This window comes from Sinocyclocheilus anshuiensis, unplaced genomic scaffold (genome assembly GCF_001515605.1).
Source record: "Sinocyclocheilus anshuiensis isolate Anshui unplaced genomic scaffold, SAMN03320099.WGS_v1.1 scaffold12, whole genome shotgun sequence".
NCBI lineage: Eukaryota > Metazoa > Chordata > Actinopteri > Cypriniformes > Cyprinidae > Sinocyclocheilus > Sinocyclocheilus anshuiensis.
Window position 1 is genome coordinate 838779 of NW_015555713.1, and position 22107 is coordinate 860885.

The window sequence follows — 22107 nt, forward strand, 5'->3', positions numbered from 1 at the left end:
GCATTCCCTTCAGAAACAAACGTAATCCACTGCGTTTTCAGCGGCTCAGATGTCGGGAGTAAATGACGACTGCTATGTTCATTATTACATCCAACAACAGAACACCTCAATCGCTTAGGAGTCATTCTTGTCTACATCTGCTCCGGCGGGGAAACAATGGCGGATTGATGACAGCTCACTCAGGGCGGAGCTAAGGTAAGACACCAGTCCAGTCTGTGCTGAAACGCTACTGTCAATCAAACTATCGTGGGAGGGGCCTGTCTGTGTGACGTCACACAGACAGGGATCTGAGATTGGCTCGATTTGAGAAAGGGGAAAACATTTAACCAAATAAAAAAAAAAACACTGGGTGGATTTTTATCATTATAGGGTGGTTGTGTACACACACTGCCAACACACATTTCAGTTCAAACAACTTGTAAAAGTGCATGTAGCATCCTATGACCCCTTTAAGGCGGTTCAGAGTTGACTCTTTCTTTTGAGAGACAATATCTTTATTTATCATGCACTTTTTTGATGACCATTTCTTCAGACTGTTTACACTGAAGGATAGCTACGTTACAAACGGCAAAAAAGATATTTTTCGAAAACCCATATCAAGTTCAAGTTTATTTCTAAAGCACATTTAAAAACAGCTAAAAGCCGACCAAAGTGCTGTACACTGTCCATAGCACAAATACAGTAAGTAAAATATTAATAGCATAATGTCAAATACACATAACATGACTATAACGAAATCAATTAATAAACGCCAAAGTAAAAAGGAATAGTTTTGACCTGCTCTTTAACCATATGTGTGGGTTAAGCTGAAAAGCTTCATATTATATATAAGGATTGACAAAGCACAATGAAATAAAAAAATGTGTCAAAGCACATATCCAGCTTCATATATCATATTTAAAAGTTTTTGACGGTTCATGCATAAATGCCCTGAGGCACATTATATGGAGGTGAATTATGTGACTTTGCGAACAGCGAACACTGAATGTGATGGCTTAACTGAACTCGGGTTCACGTTTGTGGAATCTGTTTTATTTTGAACTGTTGCTTGAAGCTGCTCACAACAGTTCAAAGAGTTCAACTCAGTTCAACTCAGACTTCACAGAACTCGTTTCTATTGTGTGTCAATGGGAGCTGCTGATAACAGATCCATTTTAATTACAATCACATTAGAGAAACCTAAGGCATCTGCTGCATGACAATTCATGGATAATTACAGCACCTCTGATCATATCAAAATGTATTATATAAAAAAATCAGATATCATATAGTCATATATCATTAAAAAACTGCTCACTGCATTTTAACAGTACAATGCACAACATTAAAATTGCTATGTACAAAAATATAGCAAAATATGCAAATAATTTATTGTGCCTTGCTTCACTATGGAAAATATATAAATATATAAAAAAATATATATATTTTAACATTAGTTTAGGAAATTTGGAATGTTGTAAAATATGCTGTTAGGCATAATGGCTAAATATCTCAATTACCTGTAAAATTCAGTCCTTCCATTATTTAATATGCATATCTTTCAACATTGCAAACTCATTTTAATTGCATTTACCACTTAGTGAAGTGCACTTAGTTTGTTCAAACAAAGCCGGCACTCAAACCATACACTACTGTTAAAACATTTAGGGTCAGTAAGACCCTTTAAACAAAATAAAAAATAAGCAAGGATGTATTCATTTTTACATGAAAGACATCAACAATGTCTATTTCAAATAAATTCTGTTCTTTTGAACTTTCTATTAATCAAAGAATCCTGAATAATGTATCACGGTTTCCACAAAAATATTAAGCAGCAAAAACGGTTTTCGACATTGATAATAATATCAAATCAGCATATTAGAATGATTTCTGAAGGATCATGTGACACTGAAGACTGGAGTAATGATGCTGAAAATTTAGCTTTACATCAAAGGAATAAATTACACTTTAAAAAGAAAACAGTTATTTCAGATTGAAATTATATTTCATAATATTAGTGTTTTTACTGTATTTTTGATCAAATAAATGCAGTATTGGTGAGCATAAGAGACTTCTTTCAAAAACATGAACATTTTCGAATGGTAGTGTTTGTTTCCACTGGTGTAGAAGAAACGCTGCAAGACGTGTGTAAAAAGTTTGCATGTAACAAAGCTGCTTTAAGAGTGGTCTACAATTGTGCCAAACTTTTTTTTAACTCATAGCTACAGAGAAAGTGTGCATAAGGCATTGAAATCTGATTTAATCTAGTAATATGCAAGAATGACATTTAAGCAATGCACCAGCACTACAGGCAGATTTTAAAAAGCGTAGACGGACAGCACTGCATTCATCTAACATCTATTCACTGGCACACAGCGTTTTTACCTCTCATTTACATAAAGTCGAAAATTGCTTGACTTTTTGATGTGTGAACCTGCCGCTCACCTCACATAGAGAATGAATTGAAAACGCCCTCAGTGGACATATACAGTCATCATAATTTGATGGATTCCCCCATAATCCATTTGGTGGAAGTCGTGGCCTAATGGTTAGAGAGTTGGACTTGTAACCCAAAGGTTGTGGGTTTGAGTCTCGTACCGGCAGGGATTGTAGGTGGGGGGAGTGAATGTACAGCGCTCTCTCCCACCTCTGGGTGTGTGTTCACTGCTGTGTGTGTGCACTTAGGATGGGATAAATGCAGAGCACTAGTTCCTAGTATGGGTAACTAGGAACCCACATGTCACGTCACTTTCACTAATAATTTCTTTAGGCTATATAACTCTAATCTTTTGACTTGTGATATGACTGTGTAGATTTGATTTTTTGAAGTATCATATAATTTAACTTCAGTGGAGAGGGAAAAGGAAGGCGAACAGCAGCAGAGACACTGGAGCAGAAAGAGAAAGTGTGTGTGTGTGTGTGTGTGTGAAATTTTGTGTCTACAGCCCCCTGTGACAAGCAGCTCAAAGCCATGACTGTCCCTTGTCCTTCCTGGAAATGTTTTGTTCTTGTTCCGGCACCAAGGTTATGTCGTGGCTACACAGTGACCAGGCAGTCTTTGGACTAGTGCTGAATACATATAATTCCATTTGTGTCATTTCTGTGTTTATATTTGGATTCTGAAGATGTGGTTCTCATAGAGAAGTTGAAGAGAGCTGTGTGGAAAAGCTCTTGGAACCACCCAGAGGTTGGATGTGACTTTGCCATTTGACATTGCTGCAAGTACACTAGCGTTGAAAAGTATGGGGTTGGTAATATTTTTAAAATGTTTTTGATGTCTCTTATGCTCACCAAGGCTACATTCATTTGATCAAAATTACAGTAAAACATTAATGTATATATTCACAGTCTAGAATGCCTTATTGCCTACTTTGTTCGCGTAAAATAGATAGCAAATAAAGTTACTCTACTAGCTATTTCCATGATCTGAGGAGTGGAATTGTAAAAATAAAATAAAATATAGTAAAGTAAAATGTAAAAATAAAAGCAGTCAATATTGCATTTTGAGTGGTGAACATTCTAACAAACTTAACAGCAGATTTTCAAAATGTAATCATACATTTCTTAGTATAAGAAATTTAAGTATATATTGTGAAAACCATAAAAAGATTGCACACCTACCAGGCTGAAATGATCTACTAAACAAAACTACATTAGCTGATTCTTTTATTCTGTTGATAATGCAAACTTGAGTATGCTTTCTGCTTGTTTGCCCTTGGTAGTGTGGGTATACATTAAGGCAGAGATGAAGAGATGAGCATTCACCTTGTAGAGAGCAGCTAGCTGACCAGGATGGGATGGCATCTCGTCTCTGATAGAAGAGGATATAAGCACCACGTGTGCACACTTCCCCCTCAGGCACCGGCTCAACACGGCTGTCATCGTAGGCATACCACTGACCGTCCACTGAGTTCCTGCAGTATGCTGCTCAAAACACAGGCTCATTATGTTCACAATGCTCTATACTTCATGCTCAAGTATGTATAAATATACTTACACTGGGGGCAAGAATTATTAGGACAACACTATTATTTTCATTTTTGTTTTTTTACATTTATGCACGCATACAAAAAGTATTTACACTGCAAATATATATATATATATATATATATATATATATTAAAAAATTTAATTAAATTCAAAACATCTTATTTAATCATCATAATTTTTTGTCTTGCTTTCCATGAAAATATCTAAACAAAATAAATTTTGCATAGCAAATTGTCAAAAGATTAAATTGCATAAGCATGATTTTGATGCTTAAAAACTAGAATAGACAGTTTGACACTGAGGTAAGAAAAATAAACTACTCTCAGTCTTATGATGTTTTTTTCATAGTGATATTAATAATTAAGAAACAGGGGTTGCAGTGTAATTATTTAGCACATAATTCTCACATAAAATAGTTAATATTTCGGCTTGTACTTTGAAGTATAAGATAATTCAGCTTCATCAAAGTTTCCTTTCCTGACAGCTACTATATTTGGTCAATTCTGGCCATTCTGTCCATCAGCTTGCGCAGAAACGAAGCTGGAATATTTCCTCTTTCCTCCTGGGTGAACATCATGAGCTGCCTCATGTCGCTTGGCCGCCTTTTTCCCCATCACCTTTTAACTTTGTGCTTCGGTTGCCAATGGACTGAAGTGACCAGAGCATTGCCTTGTACAATCTGATGCAAGCTTCTTGCTTGAAATAGCTGCTCGGGACTCTGACAAATATTTGGGGACATTATTTCACTGAAATGTGAATCCACTCTGGATCTAGAAGGGATGGTGTATTTCTGAAGGATTTTCAAGTGTTCTTTCCTCATTATAATCCCATAAATCCGGCTGAGATCCCACCATGTGCAGCACTGCAAAACACCCTTATCGTATAGGACGCATGTGATCAGTAGAGGGGCTCAAAGGGAATTTTTTTAAGGATGCATAATATATCAGTACCATTTCAGATATCAGTGATATTAGTGATAGGAATTTAGAAAGTATCAGTTGTTATTGGATGTTTATTGTACATGCTCAGCTTTACATTTAGATTAATTTTGCAATCCTCTAATGCTCATTTAAATTTGATCTTTAAAAAACATTAATAATTTAAGAGCACTGTTAAACGTAATCTTTAGCTTTTAACAATTTATTTTAGTTTAAACTATTTTTAAAGCAATTTTTGTTTTATTTTTGAAATTTTAGTTTATTTTTAATTTATTTAGACAGAATAGTATACACAAAATAATAATATGAAAATTATTATTGGACATTTTTTTTATCAACCAAAATTTTAATATCAGTGCTTCCCTAATTTTTGTTGCTCAGATGTTTTTGTTATGTTTGTGATTTAGTAGTAGTAGTAGTATTTATTTTTCAGTTACATATATTTTTTTCTAATCTTTTTCTCCTAAAAGGCACAAATTAAATCTTGTTAACATATTTGCGTTTACATATATGCATTTGGAAGGCGCTTTTATCAAAAGTGACCTCTATTGCATTACAGATACAGGTAATAATGTTACAAATAATGTTCAGTTTCTTGTACAGGCCAATCATTTCGCTTCATAAGGCCTCAGTATGTCGTCAGGAGTCACGGGTAGACCTGGGCGATAAAACGGTATCGATATTTATCGACGGTACACCTTCTTCGATATCGATTGAAAAATTGTTCGATATAGCGCACGATATAGGCACGTACTATGAGTGACGCAGACAGCACACACAAACACATGCTGAAATGAGTGCTGTGCCTGCCTATGATGAGGAGATTGTGAATAAAAAATTATTATTAGTCGAATTTAAAATAAACATTTGCATTTGAATGTTAGGTGTGCGTCAGGGAGCGTTATCAGTGGCGCGCGAGATGCAGTGATGATATAAGTGACGTTGTTGCATTTTAATGTTTTGTTAGTCTAGCCCACGAGACGTGCCGCTGCTGCGTTATTCATTCAAAATATTAGAGAAATATAGAAGCTCAATGCGGAGAAGATCTTGAATGGGTTAAAACCGAAACCAAGCCATTCACACAGAACGCATATTCAGTGCATTTTTCAGATGGACAAATATGACTGCTGCACTCGCATCTCACACGAGATGTAGCCATGCAAAGTTAAAACAGTTTAAACTTTTAGAAAACACGTCACGAATTTGTGGAGGTTTATTCCTTTTCACTGCATCTCATATGTTTTTAAATGCAATCTGCGTGATGGGCGCTTCGGCTCTTTGGATTAAGCAATGCATAAATACATGATGCTGTTTTGTTCATAATTGTTTATGCAATTTACGAAATTATATTAGATTTTTATGTGTTAATTTAGATGTAATGCACGTTTTTATAGAGTTACATCCTTGCCTTGACAATTTAAATGCGCTGCATTATTTTGCTCATTGCGCCCTCCTGTGGCCTCGGGAGACAATTAGACCTATACAATAAAGACCTATTTAATCTGCATATAAAACATTAGAAATTAGATATCTGTTTAATTTTGATTGTGCTTGATTGTTAAAACAAAAAATATTTGTTGTTTGTCTCAATAAATTGTGTTAATTATAAATACAGTGGTTAAATAAAAAAAAAAATTCTATTGCTTTTTGTTTTAAAAAAGGTAAAAAAAAAATGTCAATAATTATCGATACCGAACGATATGAAACATTATATCTTTGATCAATTTTTTTAGCTATATCGCCTAGCCCTAGTCACGGGTATTAATTTTATCTTGCCTGTATATGCTTTTTTGACTCTCAGAGTGTAGGCAGCCATTGCCTTGCATCTTATGAATCACCAAGCACCACGGATTCAGCTAAAAATCTTCTTTACTGTTCTACTGAAGAAACAAGTAAACTACATCTTGGTTGGCCTGAGAGTGAGTAAATTAAAAGCAAATTAAACATTTTGGGTGAACTATCCCTTTAAGCTACAGGAAGGCTATACATAATTTCTCATTTCTCCTTCGCTCACACACCTGTGTAATGGCCTCCATGCATGCCTCCATGATGGTTACACACGGCGTACAGGTCGTACAGGAAGTTCAGTGTGTGTCGGCTGGCTTCGGGCCGGTGATGGGCCTGTTGTTTCCAGCCGGGTGGTGGACGGGCACAGTTGCTCCTCTTGACCATGTGGCGGCCCATATCGAGGCCAGTGAGGGGGAAGTGTACCAGCGTGGAGAGCTTGTTACGGCGCTCTCCCACCTGTCGGAATCGTTTGAGGTGAAGGATGAGGATGTTTGGGAGGGTCCACAAGCTCATCTGCACCATGCCCTGCTGCAGCTGCTTACAGTGAGGACACTTCCATGCATCGTCAGGGGCCAACTAAGTAAACGTGGATGAAAAATTAGGATATACAACTCAAGGAAACTTTACATGAGTGCTTTTTGGTCTAAATAAATGGTCCTGAAAGATTAGAATTGATCACATTGCATTCTTTTTGAACAGCTCGCATTAATTAAATGAAAGGAAATAAACAGAAAAGAGCTTCACGACTTTCAAAAAGAGAAAAAGTCTGAACTTTTTTTTTTGTAATATAAAATATATAAATGATGACATTATTTAATTTCATTTGCATTTAAACTACAATTCAAAAGTTTGCTGCTGGTAAGATTAAAAAAAAAGCTTTTTAAATAGTTTTTTTTTTTAAAGGAGTCTCACCAAGGCTGCAATTAGTCAAAAATACTGCTATTTATTATAAAAAAAGTAATACTATGATATATTATTACAATTTAAAATAACTGTTTTCTGTATAAATGTATTTTAAAGTGTAATTTATTCCTGTGATGTAAAGCTGAATTTTCAGCATCATTACTCCAGTAAACTCCTGTTTACTCTGATACTGAAGCGAGATTTGTTCACGTTCGTGTAGCTGCATGAACAAATGGCACTTCAACCCGCCAAAAGGGGTGGAACCGACTGCTATATAAGTCGGTTCAGAGCATCATTCATCAGAATTTTTCTCCTTCAGCACGAAGATGCAGAGGAAGGATGCCTCTAACAGCGCTTCCATCCGGTGACTGAAAAGAGCACTTCCTAAAAGCAATTTCTTTAGCGGCATTGTTTCAAATGTCGCACTGCAAGTGTGGCTCAGATGGGCACAGTGAGTGTGTCGTGTGCCTGGGCAGCACCCACGCCAAGGCAACGCTCACCGAGACGGATTGCTCTCACTGTGAGAGCATGAGTCTTGCCCTGCTTCGGTCACGTATAGCCTCCTTTAATGAAGGTCGGTCCTCCCTCATCTGCTCCCTCGTGTCTCCCCTCCCAGGAGACTCTGTGGAAGAAACAGCGGTGCAGAGGAATGGATTTCCCAGATTTGAGTGATCTCACGCTGACACAGGTCCCATGTGCTTCACTCCCCCCACAGCACTTTGATTCACCAGTGTTATTCTCACGATAGTATCAGTGCCCCTCACACTGCTACTTCTGCCGACCTCATCTCCGTTAACGACACTGAAGAGAAAGGTTATGGCAAGCTTCCCCCCTCTGGAAGAGGTGGTCGCTGCTCATCTCCGCCCTCCATCAGCCCTAGGATTGAAGGCACATGCAACGCATCCATAAGCCCTGCAGGAACCTGCATCGTGGGCAGGGCCTATTGAATGGACACGATGGCGGTGCTCCAAGTTTTCCAAGCCAAACTTCTCCGCTCCATGAATAAATCCTGCTCTGAATCTGACGCCTTTAAGGATCTGCCCACAGCAACTGATCTGGCTCTGCGCGAAATAAAGGCAACAGCACAGGCAATCGGCAAGGCCATGGTCAACTTGGTGGTGCTGGAGCGTCACCTTTGGTTTAATTTAACGGAGATCAAGGACGATGACAAGGTCGCCTTCCTCGACTCCCTAGTTTCCTGCATAGGATTATTTGGTCCGGCTATGGATGGATTTGCTGAACGCTTCACAGCGGCACAGAAGTCATCGCAGGCTATGCGTTACTTCCTGCCGAGGCGCTCCAGTTTGGCAGATGCTTCAATTCACCAGAAGGCTCCATCCTTTCAGCAGCCTGCTAAGCCCGTGCCATCAATGACACAGCACCTTCAGGTGGCGAAACACTACCTGTTTCCTAAGCACCAGGGACCCTGTCCCGGAGTAATGCTGGTCCCACCGAGGCTTGAATGCCCTCAAAGAAAGCTTGTGTACGCTCTCCATCTCCCTCCCTAGCTCTGGGCGATGGAAGCTCTGTTCAAATTGGAACTGCCTTTCAGTGCGTGCCCAACAAAATTACCTCTGTGATAGCGGACACACATACTCAAAAGTGCATAGAGTGGGCGACTTGCAAGCACTGTCAATCAGTGCTTCATGCTATGTGCCTAAAGTGCTCTCCACTCCATTCAGAGCACAAGTCATTACCCTGCTAGCCGTTCCTAATTCAGAGGAATCCACTCTGCCCGGTTCGGGCTCTTAGAGTGTATGTTGTGCTCTCTGGCCCGTTTCGTCACTCAGAGCAGCTCTGTGTATGCTTTGGAGGCCGCTCTAAATGGCTGCCGGTTACGAAGCAGAGATAGTTGGATAGTTGATGCTATAGCCCTGGCTTACACCTCAGAGAGCTTACAGTGTAATATTGGCGTGAGGGCCCACTCCATCAGAGGAATGGCCTCCTCCTGGGCTTGGTCCAGGGGAGTTTTAATTGGTGATATCTGTGCGGCAGCTGGCTGGTCTTCACTGTCTACATTCACCAGATTTTATAACCTTGGGTCTCATATTTGGCTCATGCTTTTTTAGGAGCCCTCATTACGGGCGCTCCGGGGCTGGGCTCGCAGAGTGGCTTCGTTCTGCACTTGCTTATAGCATGGCATTATTGGATGCATTCCCCCTAAGTGCACAACGCAATGGGAGAGACCGTTTGAAAGATAAAGGACGAGTATTGCGTAAGCTGCTGTTGCTATAAGGCTGCACACAAGTCTATGACTGTCGCTATCAGTTGAAAGATTCTGATGAATCGCACTCTAAACCGACTTATATAGTAGGTGTCACGAATTCGGTCCATGGACTTCCGTTTATTCACCACCAGAGGTCACCCTTTCCATTACATTGACTCTCGCACAACACAAACTGTTGCATAGCACCCCGGACTACATATCCCATCATTCTTTGCACGATTTGCACACTGCACTGATTGCACTCATTGCACACAGCTGTTTCGAATCACCTCACTCACTATATAACACCCACTCTAACCACCTTTCTCTGCTGAGTATTGTTTAGCCCGTACCCCATTCCGAGTCTCTGAGTTTTCCTTGTTTTTGCCTTGCCTTGCCTGTTTTCGCGGTTTCTGATCTTTGCCTGTTTTCCTGGATTTTTCCCTCTCGTCTCGCCCCTGTGATTCTGTCTGCCGATCGGTGACCTACGCTAGCCCTGGGACTATTCTTGTGTTTTGCCCGCCATATACCTGTTTGCCATTGTTTGACCCTGCCTGTTTACCACGTCTCTTTAATAAAGCTTGCAGATGGATCCACACGTCTCACGTCTCGTCAGCCCCGTTACAGTAGGGGTAAAAAATATGATTTCTTGATTTTAATTGATTCTCATTTTTATGAAAATATATCGATTCATAAATCCCGAGAATCGATTAGTCTAACCTGTCAGATAATGAACTGAACATTGTAGCACGCCTCGTATCCAATAAATTGCTATAAGTTTTGTGATTTGTTAATTTTGATATGAACCAAAGTCTCAGATTTAAAATTCTGTCCATTTTATTACAATATTCAAATATTAAATGCCATTTTGGTGCTGTTTGATGTGGAGTGACAGATCGCTGTGAACTGATTGTCTCCTCCGCTTTAATAGCAGTTACAGCATGAAATAAACATGAATGAACATCCGAAGGTGTTTAAAGAAAGAGTACAACTTACCGAAATCCGTATCTTGTCTCATGTAATCGCTCAATCAGTGTTTCAAATGTGGAAAGATGACAATAGCTTGTAAACAATGTTTCACATAACGTCATATTGATCTCAGAAAAATATTCGGTGACCATGAACTCATTAGTCAGCTAGAAAAATGAACTCTATAGAGGAGCATTTTGCTAAATATGCACCATATAACATATTCACTATAATGTTTTTTACTGTTCTTCAATATTTAATTTATGTTTGAATAAATTCGTCAAGTTTTTGTGACAACCACAATTTTAATGTTTATATTTCAAAAAGCGAATTGGAGTAGAAATATAATTATGTAATTTAAAGTTAAAGTTAGTATTATAACTTTAATATTACAAAAACTTTAAGCATATTTTAAGTGTTTGTATATAAATCAACAAATTTCAACCTTTTTTTTTCCTTGAGAAAATTTGCCATGACCTGTACATGATATATATCCAAAATAATCAATATTGATTTTTGAATCGAAATGAAATCGAATCGAATCGCAAGCTTGTGAAGGATAATCGAATCGAATTGTGAAATTTGTGTCAAAACCCAGCCCTATTATATAGCAGTTGGCTCGACCCCTTTTGGCAGGTTGAAGCGCCATTTACATGAATGTGAACAAATCAGTCTTCAGTATCAGAGTAAACAGGCATTTACCCCATAAGCGTACAACGCAATGCTCATTCCCTTATCTTAGGGAACCGAGGTTACGAAAGTAACCAGAGTGATTTGTCCTCTTTCAAATAGAAACTCCTGCTGCACTAGAGCGACTGTCACAGAATGAAAGGGGAACATCACAATCATCACAATATTGTGTTTCAGAAAATTTCCAGGTCTCAGCTGTTATGCATGTTTATCTGAAATTATGAAAGTTGGTTAAAAAGCTTTACACACTTACTTTTATGAATAACAAGAGGGAGAACAATGCGTGTATTTCCTGATTTCCAAGAAATGTCACATAATTTTTGTAAAATGCATAAGGAAAAGGTCATTAAGGCTAAAGCCATCTCTGAAGCAATTAGTAAAATAACTAAAGCAAATTAATAAAATGTAGTTATATTTTACTAAATTGCTTTTAATAAAATTAATAGCAATTTAGTAAAATAATCTACAAATATGCTAATGGAATAGCTGCTAATTGCTAATTATTTTAATTAAATTCTATTATTTATTTGACTAAAAACAGTTGAAATTAAATTTAAAATTGAACATTTAAATTATTATTAAAATAACTTAAATGATTAAAATAATACAACCTATAATACATTTAATAATAATATATAATTAATAATACTATATTTTAATTATAAAATCTTATAATTAATTATAATAAAAACCTTAACCAAATAATAATGGTATCTTATAATTTAGGATAATAATAATACTGTATAATTATAATAAAATGTTTATAATTAATAAACGAACATTTCAAAATGTACAAATTACAGAATATTAAAAAAATATTTTTATATTTCTTTTAACTACACATTTTCACTGGAATGTTTTACTATTCATTGGTATTTTTTATTGTATAACATTATATAAATGCAATATTGCCCTTGCACTCAGTTTAAGCTGGGTTGTGATTTCCTGTGGCATTCAGCTGCTAATATTCAGTACTAAATGTGATTTTGTGTGAGTTACTTGTTCTTCTTTAGTGTAGAGCTCACAGCACTCATCCAGGGTGCAGCTGTGCTGTTGAACGTGGTGTTGTTGTTGAGCACGAACACTTTCCGAGTCCTTCACCACCTCCTCTTGGATGTTACCAAACAGGCTGCACACAGACACACAGTAACACCAGGTCATTGAACCGTCACGCTTGTATTGCTGTCTCGATGTGCTTTAAAACGAAGTGTGGATGGAATGTTCTGTATTTTCACACATACTCAAAAGGAAGTGAAAGATTGCATTACCAGTCTTTGATTCTGTGCTCCCACTCAACAATTAGCTTCACATGCGGCGGCCCACCTGAGCCGCACAGCTTTAGAGCTCTGAGGAGATAAAGACCAAGCCAAAGGGATTGTGTTAAAAGAGCTTCTCACACATACACAAATATACACGCAGACATACACATTTAGAGGTTTTAAAAAATACTCAATACCCAGTACATTCTCAGGAAAAGTTAGAAAGCCACTGCATGACCATGACCATGTATGAAGAAAAACAGTTCCTTGCAAACGGCTTTGCATAGATGAAGTACAGAGAAGATGGACGTTTAAGGCATAATGTACAGTCGTATTACTAATTACACTGCTTTTAACCACATAAATAATGACGAGGACATGAAATGTTATTTGAGAAGAAACTTCTTTTACCTTTACAATTTTACGTGTTTATTATCTTTAATCCATTACAGTGTTCTGACAACAAGACTGTTAATACTGAAGTCCCCCAGTTTCATTTTACAGTAAATACAGTTGATAACTGAGGCACAAAATGTATTTGAATGAAAGCGCAGGTCCCAAATACCTGGATAAACGGTATGTTAATGACCATGTTGCTAATGCAGTGGTTGTTATTGGGGAATAACGGAATCACGGAATATTGATTCCAATCCGAATCGAGTATTCCAGAGTGCCGTGTAATAAGCTACCTTATCAAACACCACTGTTGTGAAATTATTAAGAACAAACCCACCACAGTTACTACAAAATGGTAAAATATGACATATTACAAAACGTAAGGATAATACTCTCCAATCCTGATCAACCTGTAACTGCAGCACATCTAGAATATGAACAAGAGAATCATGAAGAGAATGTCAGCAGGAAGATGTGCAGGAATGCGTTAAGATGATTATGAGATTAGTGTCAATATTTGAAGGTTTCGAGGGTTGAGGACATCATTTAACCCTGTGTGCTTTGAAAGGCTCCTCAGGGGCTGTAGAAATTTTATGAGGGTGATAAATGTTGGCGGCCACTCAGAGGTTTCTTTTGATGTTTAGGATAAAAAAAAATTATCATAAATTCAGTAGCTTCTCTGATGCCTCTACCTGTAAATACAGTATGAATTATTAAGCATTGCTAACTATGAATAATGAATAAAGTTATATTGAATGTTTGTTTAATTTATAAAATGTTTAATAAAAATGTAACTGTTTATTTTAGAGTCTGTTTTGTTAGAAAACATCCTCTGAACTGGATTGCCGGTACTGGCACCTCTGAGAAAGATTTATATATAAAATGTATATTCTGTTCTAATCCATGTCTGTATGAACACACACACACACACACACACACAATACTACCTGTCCACTGCAGGGTGATAAAGTGGCCGTCCGTCTTGGGGATTTAAGTAGCTATAAGCTACAGATCCCCCAACAACACGAATCTTGAACAACACCCTGAAACTCTGAAATTAAAAACATGGAGATGTTAGTAGAAAAAGACCAAAGAAGCATAAAACATTGAGCAGTTGCTTGTGCAATTACACTAATACTTCAATATTGGCATTGTGATTGCAATATTGTTAACTAGTTAGAAATATCAAGATTATATAAGAGGGTGTTTCTTTCAATCATATTTAAAACTGACAACACTAAGCAACAAAATAAATTATAACAGTGATGCTTATATACATATATACATACATACAATTTAAAATACTGTCTTCTATTTGAATATATCTTCAAATGTAATTTATTCATGTGATGCAAAGCTGAATTTTTCAGCAGCCATTGCTTAGTCTTCACTGTCACATGATCCTTCAGAAAACATACTTTGGTGCTAAATAAACATTTCTTATTATTACCAATGTTGAAAATAGCCGTGCTGATTAATATTTTTGTGTAAACCGTGATACAGGATTCTTTGATGAATAGGAAGTTCAAAAGTTCATTTATTTGAAATCTTTCGTAACAATGTAAATGTCTTTACTGTCACTTTTAATCAATTTAAGTCAACCTTGATGCATAAAAACTGACTGACTTACTGACCCCAAACTATATATATCTGTATATCTGTTTGCAGGCCCTCTGTAGTACTTTTATGGACCCACAGGGGTCCATAGACGCTTACTAAAAGACACCCTTGATGCGGACTGACACTGTTTTATTCTGGCTGGTGTGTCTAAAAACACACAGCAGGGGGAACCAATCAACCGCTGAAAAGCAACAGGAATGACTACAAGAATGTAAGAGGAAGGAAGCAGATGTTTTAGAGATAGTGATGGAATTTTGTGAGAGACTTTACTTTGAAACCTAAAGATCTTGAATTGTGATTGTCTTTGGTGGGACTGACTGTTCAAAGTTTGCACATATTTTGTATTTTCTTGCATCCATAGCTTGTATTTACAGCTAAACTCTCCATCAGCTAAATTAACTATGGCTTAACTATAACCTCAGTCAAGTATGGCAGTTGATCTTACATGTGCCTGTGATCCATTGATCATTAGATAGTAGAGTTTACTGAGGATGCTCTGCTGTAGCTGGTCCCACGACACTGACCTGTCCTCTCTCATCAGAAATGGAGGACCGAATCTGCAGATAAACAGATATCAGATTAGTGTGTTAATATGGATGATGTTGATGTTTTTTTTTTGTTGTTTTTTTGCATGCTTATATATTGTTTTATGCATTATGTTTCAATGTTTATAAAGCACCATGAGAGGTCCTTTTAAATGTCCTTTATAAAATAAACTGTATTATTATTTAAATACACGTGATACATGGGAGACCGGGGCTAGTTGTCACACTTTTTACTTCAGTGAATCTTTTACGGGATAGGTTTATTTTTGACAGTCAAGTTTCTATATAGACATATATCTTAACATTTTGATGACAAAAAGCTATTGAACATTTCCATTATTGCCTAAGAAAAAAACTATACTGTTCATTGAACACAGGTTGACCTAAAAATTAAAATAGAATTTAATATTATTTTAGTATCACTGAGATTCTATTATAGTTTTAATAATAGTAGTTTTTATTTTTATTTAATTTTCAATTAAAGTTTTAGTAATTTAAATAAAGTTTTTGTCATTTTTATTCGTTTTTTTTTAAATATGTCTGTACAGATTATTATTCATTTTAATTTTAGCTTTTAGTACATCAAGTTAAACTAAATACAAATGAGAAATGTTGCCTGAAATAAAGTAAATTTTTTTCATTATATTTTGTTTCAGTTAACATTTATTTTTTAGTATTGCAGTTTTAGTTAACTATAGTAACCTTGTACTGAGTTAACCTCAACCAACGTTAAAAACGCTACAGTTCAGCTAAATCTTACATTGTCCCTCCCACATTAAACCATTTAAATTACATAAAACAGCTTTGCAATGTTAGCTTAAAAGTATTTGGATACATGTTATGGAACTCATGTTATTATCGACAAGGATTAAAAAACAACAATCAGTTTTAAATAATACGAAACAGGGGTCTTGCACAATCTCTCCTTCCACCATGGGGTTCTTGGCCTAAAAAGGTTAAAGATACACAACTGCAAAGACCTTAGTCACTACCTGAAATCACATGAGATTCATATGTAAACACTGGGTCACATTTTGATGTGCATGTTTGTCAGATAAATTACTGCCTGTGTTTGGACACTATGTTCCAGTGTACTCAGCAGTGCCCTTGAAATCCACCCCACCCTTTATAGTTTAGTGTTTTTTTTTTTTGCGGCAGGAGGCTAGTGATTAAGTTTCCAGATTTCTGCTACAGGACTTGTACAGCATGAATAAAGGAGACAAAACAAACAAAAGTGAGCTGAGGGAAAGCAAGCCTTTCAGAATGCGATAAACACGTAATTGTGTTGGGGTTTCGCCTCAGCCAAAAACAACAGTGGAGTTTTCCCTGACAGGAGGCAGAGAGAGAACTGAGATCTGAACAAACATGCTTTGATGCTGTTAACATCACACATCTCGCCCCAGGCAACAACACGGGGAGGTTTCACCAAATTATAAAGCAATAAAGTGTCTGTCCGTCCATCTATCTAACTATGCTTGACACCACACAGTTTAAACATATTCTGGACATAAAAAATAGATAAAAATGATCATAAAACAGCATTTGCAAACAATTTCACTTCAGTAAGGTGGTGAGGACAGTTTTGAGAGGTCAAATTCACCTTTGACAGCATCTTATTGCAATAGTCTCAAATAAATGGTCCTTTTTCAAATGCATCACTATTTGCTATTAGTGCATTATGGTAATTGTTATTAAATGACTGCATTACATATAGGCAAGATTTTAATAGCCCCAAACAATGACTAAATAGCTATTTTGTTCTGGGTGAACATTATTTAACCCCTTTTGGCCTAAGTTAAGTCAGCTGGAAAGGAAAGTAGGATAGAAAGACATCACGTATTGATTAAAGATTACAAAGATAAATATTTTTTCGATATTCTTTGGAATAACATACACTGAAAAATCATGCACAATAAGATCAAAAATGTATCCAATCAATTTAATAGGGTAAATTTAGATTTTATGTTGACTTTAAAGATGGACATGCTGAAATTGCTACTATAAGCCTACAACCAGCAACTAGCAACAAACAAAATCAATGTGGACACAACTGAGAAACTCTTTGCTGACTTTTCCACTATGTTTGATGTTGCACACTCTAAACATCAAAAGAATGTTTTCCTGCAATATACCTGCTCCTGTGATGATCTTAAAATGACAGTAAAGTCCTCTGGGGTAGAAAACTCCATAGGGAACCTGATATTCTTTCTATAATCCATTTTTTTTAATGTGAACTCTGCAGTGCTTCCTGTCTATACAAGTGCCCAACTGCTAATTGCATCGATTAGAAAATATAGTTTATCCATCTTAATGATAATACTTCCTAAAAAGTGTTATTTTAATATGATTTATATACTATTATAGCATTTATTAATATTTTGAATTAGTGTTCATTTTTATATTTTCAGTTTTTATTTTCATTTTAGTTTTAGTAATGATGTGCTTTTGTAATTTTTATTAGTTTTTGTTTTTTTTTATTTAATTTGAACTCATTTTATTGCTGTTAATTGCCATGGCAACATTTCTAATCGAAAATACCCTTCATCATTTACATGATTCATGTAATGTATTTTGAATGTGGCGGGACAAGAAACATTAACAGAAATATTTCTGACATGCTAGGCATATGATTAAGAGTGAATGTGTGCATATTTTAAAATTAAAATATTATTTGCAAATAGTTCAAATGCATTACAATACATTGTAGTTCTTTTACTATTTTTATTTATTTAATTTGAATTAATTTAATTAAGTTATTCCCTTAAATCTCCCCTAGTTAAAAATATATACAAAAATGTACTTTATATACCAATGTTTAAGATATGGTTACGGCCTTGTTATGACATCTGCCTAGTCTCATTGTAAGTTTCTATATTCAAACATTCCCAATTAATGAACTCATGACTACAGCTGTATGTCAGATCTAGTCCTTTCCACACTCTAACTTTGCAGTGATAGGAATATCACTTTTATCAGTATCTGGAGAAAATCAATCAAACTATCACTGCCTTCAAAATGACATGTACTCACTCTAGTTCATCTGTAAGAGACGAACATATGTTCTGAGCCTTGCTCTCTCTCGTTCTCTCTATGACATCCTTTAAAGTGAGGGAGAAACTCACATTACAAAAAGCCATGGAATGAAATTAGATTTCTGGAGGCATTCACACCTAAGAGAGTATTGATCTCTGAGCGATTGTCACTGTCACTGTGTGTCTGAAGGATCGCTCTGATGTGACAAACGTCAAAGAATCTGTGAGAAGCTTTTAGAGCAAAAGTGAAAAGGTGAGGTGTAAAGTGTAAAGTTGTCACGATTGATACCTGCCAGCTTTACGTGGCATAAAGAGGCATGTTTTTGTTCTCTGAAGTCCACTTTTAATGCTAGTTCAGATCATTTTCACCCTTTGTGACCCTTGAAATTAAACCTTTAAAATTTATTTTTGTAAATAAACTTTGTTACGATTGGCTAATCTCCATATAGTGATAATCTAGTCAGTTTTTCCCCTCCTGTTTTTTAAAGGAATGAACACTTTTATTCAGCAAGGATGCATTAAAATGATCAAAAGTGACAGTAAAGACATTAATAATCTTACAAAAATGTATATTTCAAATAAATCCTGTTTTTTTCCCCAACTTTCTATTCATCAAAATATCCTGGAAAAAAATGTATCACAGTTTACACAAAAATATTAAGCAGCACGACTGTTTTCAACATTGATAATATTAAGAAATTGTTTCTTGAGCAGCAAATCAGCATATTATAATGATTTCTGAAGGATCATGTGACACTGAAGACTGGAGTAATGACGCTGAAAATTCAGCTTTGCATCACAGGAATAAATTACATTTTATAATATATTCAAACAGTGATTTTACAGTGTATTAATATTTTAGAATATTACTGTTTTTACTGTATTTTTGATCAAATAAATGCAGCCTTGGTGAGCATTAGACACTTTAAAAAAAACATTTAAAAATCTTCACGACCCTAAACTTTTCAACGGTACTGTATAAATATAATATATTATTTTAGTTTATTGTATAATATAATATAAATATATATTTTATAATATATCTATATAAAATATAAATATATTTTTCAATATTTTTAACATTATGACGAGAAAAAAAGAACAACGCAAGATATTGAACCATATGTGAATATGTTTATGAAGTAGAATATTGTAGAAAATTTTCAAATAATCCAGTCAGAGTTAATAATGCTGGCAATAGACATACTTGAATGACAGTAAACTGAACTGTATACACAATATAAACGTAATTTTACATCTTACATCTGCACAAAATGACAAAAAAGTACAAGTGAACTTGAACTAAGTTATGGCTTAGAATGAGTTATGAATACGGTCTTTCTGTAACAACTTAAAGATGTACAAATAACTAAATGTTTCACAACATTGTATTATAATAGTTTCACTAATATGTTATTTCAGGAGTTTTCATATATGAGGATACATGTTTAAATGAATAGATAAGTATTTGGTTTAATTTTGCAACTAAAATTAATTCTTGTCAACTAAAATGTTATTTCTTTTGACTAAAATTAGTTGCCATTTTAGTCTGAATAAACTTGACAAATATGAATGAATATGACATGGCAAAACATTGACAAAGTTTAAATGATTTTTTCTAGGGCTAACATTCATGCAAATTAATTTTTAACGGCACTAATTTTATTAATGCGCGATTAATGCAGCGCACATTTTCTGTTTCAGGGTTCCCGCGGGTCCTTAAAAAGTCTTAAGAGGTCTTAAATTTAATTGTATCATATTGAAGGCCATAAAAAGTCTTAAATGGTACAAGAAAGTCTTAATTATGATTTCAAGAGGTCTTAAATTTGGAGAGGGAAAGACAAGAATTGCGATATGGCTTAATGTGAAGATTAAACTTTAAAAGGCGATGATTTAATTGAATAAATATGTGCATTGCACGTTTCAAAGTCCGCTGCTGTGCTGCTTTGTTTACAGTCTGAGAAACCTCTATATTTCTGCTGTTCCGAAAGTGCCATCTGCTGGCAGAGAATGAATTTGCATTTTCAATAAGTCCTGTTTTTGTTCAGACCATTGCGAACATCCATGTTTTTATGCAGCAAACACACATTTGTAAATGTGAACTAGTAGATCGATAAGAAGATAATGCATTATAAAAAATCTAAACAATTAAGCCAGTAAAATATAGTTATATGGTATTTAATTAATATAATAATTGTTTAAATTAATATAATAATTGATACTTTTGATTCAATTTCTTAAAAATGATTTTAAAAACTTTTTGTTTTTGTGAAAACCTGTATCTGAATTCTTTATGCTCTATGTTGAGTATGGTTTCACTAATAATAAACATACATTTACATAAAGCATCCATATCAACCCATGTTGATTAGAGTATTAAAAACTTGAAAAGTATTAATTTAAGGTACATTTAGAACAGATAAAAATGTGCGATTAAGTTGCAATTAATCACGAGTTAACTCATGACAATCATTCGATTAATCGTGATTAAATAGTTTAATCGATTAACAGCCCTTATTTGTTCACCAAAAGACAAAAAACTGTCAAAAAATGCAGCATTTTTTAGGGTACCTCACTGCCTGCTGTCCTGCTCCGGCTGCATTACACACCAACAGCAAGATCTTCACCATCCCATCGGCCTGGTTCAGGAACTCCGAGGACAGTGCTCCGGACGCTGCCAGTCTGTGACCCTCCGGCCCAGACGAGGTGTACGGAGAGGACGGAAGACTGTGGTGGAACCCTGGGATGAGAGGGAGAACCAAGGAGAGGTAGAGGTCACCTCCTAAAACGCCTAATCTGTTGGCAGATTTATTGTCTGTGGCTCCATATAGCCGAATAATGTCAAATTTTATTGTATGACAAAACAAGGTGACATATGCACGGATAAAGAGAGGAAGAGAGTGACAGAGAGAGAGAGAGACAGATGGAGACATGCAAATAGTGCACAGCGGATCGGGAAAGGTCCGCGAGCCGGGACTCAAACACGGGACACCTGAAGCGCAATGGCGCTAGATGTCGACGCGCTGCCCACGAGGCTATCGGTGACGACTGTAACCGACAGTAATGACTGGAACTTGCGATTGAGCGGTGAACCACTGATGCTAATGCGCTCTAGGTATTAGGCGTGTTCAGCTTGAAGCAGTGCTGCGCAGACTGATCGGTGTATGACAACAAAGTACTGTGAAACCGATCTGAAAGCGTAAGGAGCGTCTGCTCTCTAAAGCTCTCACTGTACTTTGATGTCACACACCGATTGGTCTGCACAGCGCTGCTTCAAGTCAAACACACCTCTTTATAGTGTTAGGGGAGAGGCCATGCTCAGTGGCTCCAGTGCGTCACCAACACATGATTTCAGGCCCGCTCAAAAAATCCTGAACACAAAAATGGTGAAAAGCGGTTTAACGGTGTAACTCCACAATTCAGTATTGCAAAGTTCACAGTCTTTGTAATGTGTTTCAGCAATACATTTCTAATGTGTTTAGAAACAATTCTCTGAATCGCCTTTTCACGGACTTTAAAGGTGCACTAAGCGATCCAAACGCTGTTGATATTTGAAAGTACCAAAACAAACACGCCCATACCCCGACAGGACCTCGCCCCTATTTTGATATCTCCACCCCACAACCCTGGCATAACGACAATCATGGACGCGAAGATGACACACAAGCATATTCAAACAAATGGCAACAAAATCAACGTTACTCGCCTATCAAAAAGAAACAACGCAACCTCGGCGTCCGATTCCAGGCCTTCCCGCTCCTTGAGTTCTCTCCACCGCTGGAAAGCTGCTCC

General features: G+C 36.2%; 1 protein-coding gene across 1 annotated transcript in view; it reads right to left on the reverse strand.

Moving 5' to 3' along the window:
- The window catches only part of LOC107672123 (ubiquitin carboxyl-terminal hydrolase 43-like), a 66628-nt gene that overhangs the window by 10626 nt on the left and 33895 nt on the right, over window positions 1-22107 (reverse strand). Inside the window, exons 6-12 of the mRNA XM_016465207.1 lie at window positions 20887-21055; window positions 15184-15295; window positions 14066-14169; window positions 12732-12809; window positions 12463-12592; window positions 6926-7271; window positions 3745-3903 (exon numbers count right to left, since the gene is read on the reverse strand). Of these exons, the coding sequence (XP_016320693.1) occupies window positions 3745-3903; window positions 6926-7271; window positions 12463-12592; window positions 12732-12809; window positions 14066-14169; window positions 15184-15295; window positions 20887-21055 (1098 nt within the window). The remainder of the gene's footprint in view (window positions 1-3744; window positions 3904-6925; window positions 7272-12462; window positions 12593-12731; window positions 12810-14065; window positions 14170-15183; window positions 15296-20886; window positions 21056-22107) is intronic.